Source organism: Hibiscus syriacus, unplaced genomic scaffold, assembly GCF_006381635.1.
Source record: "Hibiscus syriacus cultivar Baekdansim isolate YM2019G1 unplaced genomic scaffold, ASM638163v2 tig00110013_pilon, whole genome shotgun sequence".
Taxonomy (NCBI): Eukaryota; Viridiplantae; Streptophyta; class Magnoliopsida; order Malvales; family Malvaceae; genus Hibiscus; species Hibiscus syriacus.
The window spans coordinates 1971378-1979224 of NW_024062563.1; the positions used below are offsets into that span (position 1 = coordinate 1971378).

Below are 7847 nucleotides of genomic sequence, written 5' to 3' on the forward strand. Positions count from 1 at the left end.
AAAAAGGACGTGTTTAAAGAATATGAATAATCGAGTCACTATTTTTTAACTTTTATAAATTTTCAAAAGTTAATTTTTCAGCCTCTTCGAAAAAACTAACGTAAACTACATTATTAATCACTTTCATTTTAATTTTGTTCACTTTTCCTCATTAAATTAAAAATAATAATATATGACCGCCTTCAATTTAAAAGTCGAATATCACTGGCTAGACATTTAAAAGTCGATAAGGTAAGTGATTACATATTAATTAAATAAAACGAGCAAGGTCACATCTTAAGAAAATAAAAACTAAATTGATAAAATATCATGTTTTTTTTAATTCAATAAGAAAATATACAAAAATTAAACGAAAGTGTCAAAATAAATAATTTTCATTTTTTCTCTAAAAAGAATATCCTTTTTAACCCTAAACCTAATCCTTATCCTTGTAACCGCAGCCATGGCCGCCTTTAGCTGCGGCTCGACCTCCTTGTGTGTTTTACACAAACCTCGTTCCAAAAGCAAAAACTACGACCAATAAGATCTCAGATTGCAAGTATTTGTAAGAGGGGAAAGCACATAAAAATGAACAGCTAAGGCAAGAATTCTATGCTCCGGAAACTGCAATAATTAGACGTCAGACACAAATTTATTGTTAAATCAACTTAAGCGTTTAAACTCGTGTTTCAAAGAATACAGTATTGATACCATACATATACACTATATATAACATGAAATCCAAATGGACTTCATATTCAAATGACCAGATCCTGAATGCCAAGTCCTATTCTCCAATCTAATAGCCAAACCACCATAACTTCACTACTGCAGGTTGTTCCATTGCTAATCTCCTTTCTTGCCCTTTGCACTACTTTCACTTTCGAGGTCATCAAGGTGCCAAAAAATACTTCCAGAATCATAATACCGTAAGTCAATATGAACTGGAAGCAGATAATGAATTGAAAAGCATGTTTACGGCTTCCACGGTGCCGGAGGTGGTGGTGGTGTCGGGAACATTGGTGGGACTGCAGAAAATATAGTATTCTTATCGATCCCAGTCGATCTATCACCAGACAATGCCACGAGTGCAGCAACCAAACCAGCGTTGCCTGCAAGAGTTGGCTCGGTGTAGTTGTAGTTGGTACGAACGTCGTGAAATCCATCATGCCTGTCGGGTCCAGCAACCATGGCTCCCACAAGTGTGTTCGGGTTTGGCTTTTTCGAATCCCTCCATTTCCATCCCCCCTTACAGTTATATCTGATTTTATTCTTAGGGGTAGATGCACCTCTATGGTGAACATGTTTTGGGTAGTGGTTACCAAAACCCACAACATAGCTCATTTTCCGAGGATTTTCACCGAGGATGTAATCGATCTGCAAAGTAACAGCCGAAGAAACAAAATTATTGTCTACCAGCCACGGAATGATTCAGGATTTAGTGGTACGAACCATTTCCCCTAGACTACAACATACCTGGGTTTTAGCAAATTCACGCAAGACATTAGTTGAATAGAAATTTGGACCACAATACCATCCAGGTGTATCGGCAGCGTCAAGATAATCGCTGAATAAGGCGGCTAAGAAGGCTGCATTGACAACATACTGCAGAGGCTGAGGCCTACCATGGTTTAACTGAATCAAACCTCCTGTAGCAATGTCCAAAGTTACAAAGGTCAAAAGAAAATTACATAGCCGACACAGTTAAGTATGACATGGTTAACAAAAACAGGAGATTTTACCTTTAGTTCTATTAAAGCTAGTAAAAACTGGAAGGTATGAGCACATAACTATGCTGGTTTGATTGTGAAACGTTCTCAATATTTCCTCGTATGGATATCCAGGACTTAAAAACAATCTCAGCCGGCTCAAAAGCACCTAAAACACAAAACATTGGTTATATTAGTGATGAACATAAAAGATACTTTCAAAAGGCTCTATCACTAACACAGAAAAAAGCTTATAAACCTATATGGGCAGATTGTGACAAGTAGTAAATGTATAACTTGTTACTGCAAACGAAGACATACGCAATTAAGCGCGCTAATTGAATTTTATCCAAGAAGCATAAGTGCAGCTTTTACAGCCTTGAAGCTAGCTAAATCTGATCCAGGAAATGTATGATTGATGATTTTGCAGTAGTCATACACAAAGTTGAGGAAAAGATCAAGGGGGAAAATGATTAACTATAAAAAAAATGAAATAACATATGAATGGCCATGGTTCTTAAAATATAGTAGAGACTACTTGATATAGAAGACAATAATGATGGAGAAACAAGAACTAGAATGAACATTTACAACTATGAACATAGGGCAGAAAACTGGAAGAATTTTTTTCCAAATGGTATCAAGAAAACTAATCTTAATTGCATTTGAAAATCACAGTGCTGCAAACAACGCAAACCAAACCTAACATATAAATTCAAAGGAAACTTTTAACAAAAATGCCATTCGTTAACCAAATAGAGCAGACAGCAACAAGAGAAAACTAGAAGACAAGCAGCATAAAGTTACCTGAGCACCAGCAAGCTTGTTATCCCAGCTAAGAACGCCATAATCTGGGCCTCCCCAGAAAGCCCCAGCATGCTTGGCAAGTTTAGGATGAGTAGCCAACTGAAGGTAGGAAGAGTTCCCAGTGGCATAGTATAACCAGGCTCCACCCCAAACGAACTCATCCCAGTAACTGGAGGAGTTATAAAAGAGGGCAGGGTCAGAACCACCAGCACTATATCTGCCTCTTTGATCCCTGGAAAACTGAAAGAGGGTCCGTGCACCGTGGACAAGCTTTTGAGAGTATGCCTTGTTGTCTTTGAAAACAATGGAAGCAGAAGCCAAAGCAGCAGCCATTTCGGCAGCAAGATCAGAGCAGCTGTGACATTCATAGACAGGGCGCGGGTAATCAATGTCCTCAGGGCGCATCCAGCAATAATGATCATTCGGTGTCGTACTGCCTCCAGAAGTATCTCCTACCCCAACCTGCGAATTTATAACTTAGCAATTAGCATAGAAAAATGACAAAGAACAGTAAAATAAGGAATAGTATCCGTATAACTATACCTGTGCTGCAATCTTATCTATTTTATCAGCTGAATTGTTGAAGGTCTTGAGCAGATAATCAGTACCCCATTTGATAACCTCCTTAATATGATTGAGTTCCCCAGCAGCCTCGTATTTAGCACTGTACTCGATGACGCTCCAGCTCAACATGGTCATGGCAAAAGATGCAGGGAAGTTGAACTTGATAGCATCTCCAGCATCGTAGTAGCCGCCGACCAGATCCTTAATCGTAGTAGAGGTATCGGATTTGCCATCTCGGAGGCACGAGTTTCCTCTCCACGACACATTATTATGCTTAGGCAGCTTCCCCGCTGCAGTGCAATTATAAATTGGCTTATCACCGTAATTATATGTAATTAAGACTATTATACTACATTAAGCTCTGAAAAGCATGGATTTAACCTGATCTAACCAATGCCCAACTTAGATCTATAATAATTGAAGCTAAAAAAACTAAGATAAACTTACAACGCTGAGCGTTGAAGAACATGAGCGCCTTGTGAAGTGCGAGAGTGTAGTTATCGGGTGGAGGCTTGCCGTGATGATGACGTGGAACCGTTTTCACGATCAAGGTGATGAATCCGGCGAGAAATCCGGAGACGAGCAGTGTCCCGACCGTCCAAACAAAGATCTTGCGGCTGACAATGATGCATCCGAGATCGACGTACCTCTTCTTCTTCTTCTGCTCGCTGGGGCCAAGCAGCCAGCTCTGCTGTGTCTCGTCCAAGGGACGAGAGAGCGCAGCCCTGTCCAGGTCTTGAAGGTTCCTGCTCCGGTCGTCGTCGGTGGCGGAATCCGCCGCGTTTATCTCCAGCGGGCCTCCCCACGGATCTCTACCGTACATGCTCATCTTGATGAGCCTTTTTCTTTTTGCTCGAAAAAGAAAGAATAGACGAACTAAATTATACTTCAAAGAGACTACAATGGAAGCAGCAGATCTGATTGAGATGAGAGGAAGGGGAAATGAAATTGATTGATGAAAAGAAAAAGATGGGGTAAGCACCAGGCAGTGTTTGCTTTCGTTTTCTATGCTTTATTGCTTTTTTAGAGTGCGAATGTGAACTTAGATTGTAAGCTAAGCTATCATTGAGCTGGTTGCCCTGCTTGAGACGAAATATAATACATTTTTGGTTAAACTCTATAAAAGATACCCTATACTATGTTTTCTTTTGGATTTAGTCCTTATTGTAATTCTATCAAGGTGTATGTATCACAGTATCATATATTTAAAAAAAATAAGTTAAATAAATTATTGAGGGGATTAATGGTAAAAGATTAATCTCGAAACTAGAAATACACGTTTCACAAAATATAAGGTTAAAAAATGTTCGAATTATAGGAAATGGACTGAATTAGCAAAAAGTAACATAATAAAAGAACCTCTTATAGAATTTGACCAATCTATTTTACTTACTAATATTAATATGCTCTTGTCGGAAAGGGATAAAAAAGACAAAGACCAACCCGTGCAGTCAGAAAATCTTAGTTTTAAAAATAATGTTATGATTACATTTAATTAAGTAATTAGTTAAAGTATTCATAGAATAATAATGATGATTACTGAGAGACAGCGACAGTCCAGCTGTAATGTATGCTTGGCGTCCAATTTAATTTATTACACGATTTCCACAAACCAACTGCTGAGAAGTTTTTGGTGTGAGGCGATTAAAAATTGGTTAAAAAAGTGTAATTGATTAAATAAGTGATTAGTTAAAATATATACATGTATATATTTATTTTTGTCTCGAGTTATTTTATTTATATATATATATATATAATTTTATTATATATATATATATAAGTATATAGTAATATAGTTTGTGAAAATATTTTTGACAAAATATAATATATAACTTTCAGAAAACGATTGTTGAAAATTTATATATTATATTGTTTTTGAAATATTTTTAAAATATAATATATAGTTTTGGAAATATTTTGAAAAAATTTATATATTGTATAGTTTTTAAAATATTTTGAAAACTTATATAGTATATAGTTTTTAAAATATAATATATAGTTTTAAAAATATTTTTAAAAATTATATAATATATAGTTTAAAAAAATATTTTTTGAAAAATTATATAATATATAATTTTAAAAATATTTTTGAAAATTATATAATATATAGTTTAAAAACATTTTTTGAAAACTTATATAATATTTTTAAAGTATTTTGAAAACTATATAACATATAGTTTTGAAAACTTTTTAAAATAAAATATATAGTTTAAAAAAATATTTTGAAATATATATATTATATAAATTATATTTAGTATATTATTATTTTTTATTTTATTTTATTTTATTCATTTTAATTTATTTCATTTTTTTCAGGTTTAATGTCTTAGTCCGGTTCAAAGTGGTCCAGCAAAAGTCCAAAAGTCCACAGAACGGGCTTGACCCAACCCAGGTTCCAAGCTAGGGTTTCTCAACTTAGTCCCAGCGCCGCACATCTTACAGCCGTTAGATCAACCAGTGATCAACGGCTCAAATCACGTGATAATTAGGGTTTTGATGCCCTAAATAGTTCATCAAATGCACAGCCATATCTGGACCGTTGGATCTGACCCAATCCAACGGCCAGAAGCAATTTCAAAGGCCAGAAGCATCGCACGTCACCGGAAATGAAACCAGTCAAACAGGCAACAAACACGTTCCATAACAGAACGCAAATCTCGGTGAGATCGGGAACAAACCCGAGGTAATCGAGGATAACCCCAAAGCAATCGAAAACGACCCTGATGGGAGGCCCTATAAATACCCTACAAAGCCACGGTGGGGGAAAAGGAACAACGACGAGAAAATGACACCAAACAGTAAACCCACAGAGGACCAACGAGAACCACCACAGACCGAGAACCCTCGACAGTACAACCAAGAGAAACCCATCTCAACATATCAGCCAACATAAAAAAGAACATAAACCAACCTTGGGACAACAGTACCCACAACACAACATTAGCAAACGCTGCCAAAGATCCATAAACGACAAAAAAAATCAACCAAACATCATCAAGCCAAGATACCAACAAAGAACCCACGAAGAAAACAAAAACACCCAAAGCAGAGTAATGCAAGCATAAACACAAAACAAAGGAAACAAAGTAACGCAAGGACCAGCCGCGGTGTAGAGCAAAGAACCACCGAAAGTCTGAAAGTCGTCGGATTTAAAGGGTGAAATCCGAAGGTTGAGGTGCAGATCTACGTCGTTCAAAGCTTTTTTAGGAGTTTTTGCTCTCAGTTTTGGGATGGGGTGTTGAGACGAACATTTGGTGAGGATTTGGGCGATGGCCGGAGCGGCGGCTAGCGGCCGGAAATCGCCTGGTAGAGAGAGGCGAGAGAGTTTGTTTTCTCTCATTTCTAGAGAGAATGTAAGTGGAGAAAATGAGGGGATGTGAGGGATTGAGCCCGGTTTTGGGCTTAGATACTGATATCAAAACGGCGTCGTTTTACCGAGGGTCTCCTGCGCATTTTCTCGGCCGGTTAAACTATTCCACTGGTACTTGTGATTTGTAAGCTTTATGATTTGGTCACTAAGATAAAATTTTGGTACTTTCGATTTGGAGTTCTAATTTCGTTATGCCTACATTTTAGTCATTAATATATATATTTTCCTTTTTTATTTCATTATTTTTATTTTTATTTTTCTTATTATTATTATTATTATTATATTTATTTCACTAACCTTTACTTGTTTATTCTATATATTATCATTGTTACATTAATATTTTTCCTTCATATTTTATTTTTATTTTTTTATATTATATTATATTTATTTATTTATTTCACTATTATTTTTTATTTATTTTCATGCATTTTCTATTTTAATTCAATTATGCATTTCACGACAAATTTAACAGTTCTATCTTTTTAAGGGTCAATTTCCAACTAATCAAAGGTAAGTAGTTGAATCGAATTCTTAAATTTTAATTTAAATTCTTAATTTTTACAATTAAAGACAAACGACAAATTTATTGGTACCGAAAGGGCAGTTCAAGGGTGTTAATCCTTCCTTGACCGTAACCGACTTTCGAACCTGACACATTTATGGTACAACGCATATCAAGTAAGACGGTGTCCGACCCACCTAAATTCGTTTTAAAATGGTCGGTGACGACTCTAACCCAATTCATTCAAGTCGAAGCCCAATTCCGAGGCCCAACCGAAAGACGGTTCCAACAATACCGTAAATATTATATAAATTAACCGGAAATATAAAATAGGCGCTATCTATTATATTAAAATATTTATCTGTTTTTTTAAGGTTACTAATAATGTAAACAGTAAAAAAAATAGGTGCTACCTATTACTTTAAACTACCTATCGGTTTTTTAAGGTTGTTAATAATGTAAACGGTAAAAAAAAATAGTCGATACCTATTATATTAAAATACCTACCGATTTGTTTAGAGATTACTAATAATGTAAACGGTAAAATAAAATAGTGCCTTTTTTAAAGGTTACTAATAATGTAAATGATAAAAAAAAATAGGCGCTACCTATTACATTAAAATACCTATCGATTTTTTTAAGGTTGCTAATAATATAAACAGTAAAAAAATAGGCTCTACCTATTACATTAAAATATCTACCGGTTTTTTTGAAGGTTGCTAATAATGTAAACGGTAAAAAAAAGTAGGCGCTACCTATTACATTAAACTACCTACCGGATATGTTGAAAGTATCGATTTCATTTAAATAAGTATCGACACTTTTGGAATTTAAAAGAAAAACAGTAATAGCGCCTATAAAGTATCGATATTTTATAAAAATGTATTAATACATAACAATATAACAGGTAAAAATA

At 35.2% G+C, this 7847-nt stretch overlaps 1 protein-coding gene across 1 annotated transcript; it reads right to left on the reverse strand.

The window, feature by feature from the left end:
* Positions 1–622: 622 nt before the first annotated feature.
* LOC120212503 (endoglucanase 25-like) lies at positions 623–4014 on the reverse strand. Its single transcript, XM_039210783.1, has 6 exons — positions 3507–4014; positions 3039–3349; positions 2496–2957; positions 1722–1857; positions 1456–1628; positions 623–1356 (listed from the first exon to the last, which is right to left on the reverse strand). Exons 1-6 carry the CDS (start codon positions 3886–3888, stop codon positions 955–957), a joined length of 1866 nt encoding a protein of 621 aa, XP_039066714.1. The 5' UTR covers positions 3889–4014; the 3' UTR covers positions 623–954.
* Between the last annotated feature and the right edge of the window lie 3833 nt (positions 4015–7847).

What these genes read in the sequence shown, in the direction of transcription:
- LOC120212503 (XM_039210783.1), bottom strand. Translation starts at nt 3,888, where the DNA reads ATGAGCATGTACGGTAGAGATCCGTGGGGAGGCCCGCTGGAGATAAAC. An exon ending in ACAAGCTTGCTGGTGCTCAG is followed by an intron (nt 1,858 to 2,495) that starts GTAACTTTATGC and finishes TTTGTGTTTTAG; the next exon opens with GTGCTTTTGAGCCGGCTGAG. An exon ending in TAGCTTTAATAGAACTAAAG is followed by an intron (nt 1,629 to 1,721) that starts GTAAAATCTCCT and finishes ACATTGCTACAG; the next exon opens with GAGGTTTGATTCAGTTAAAC.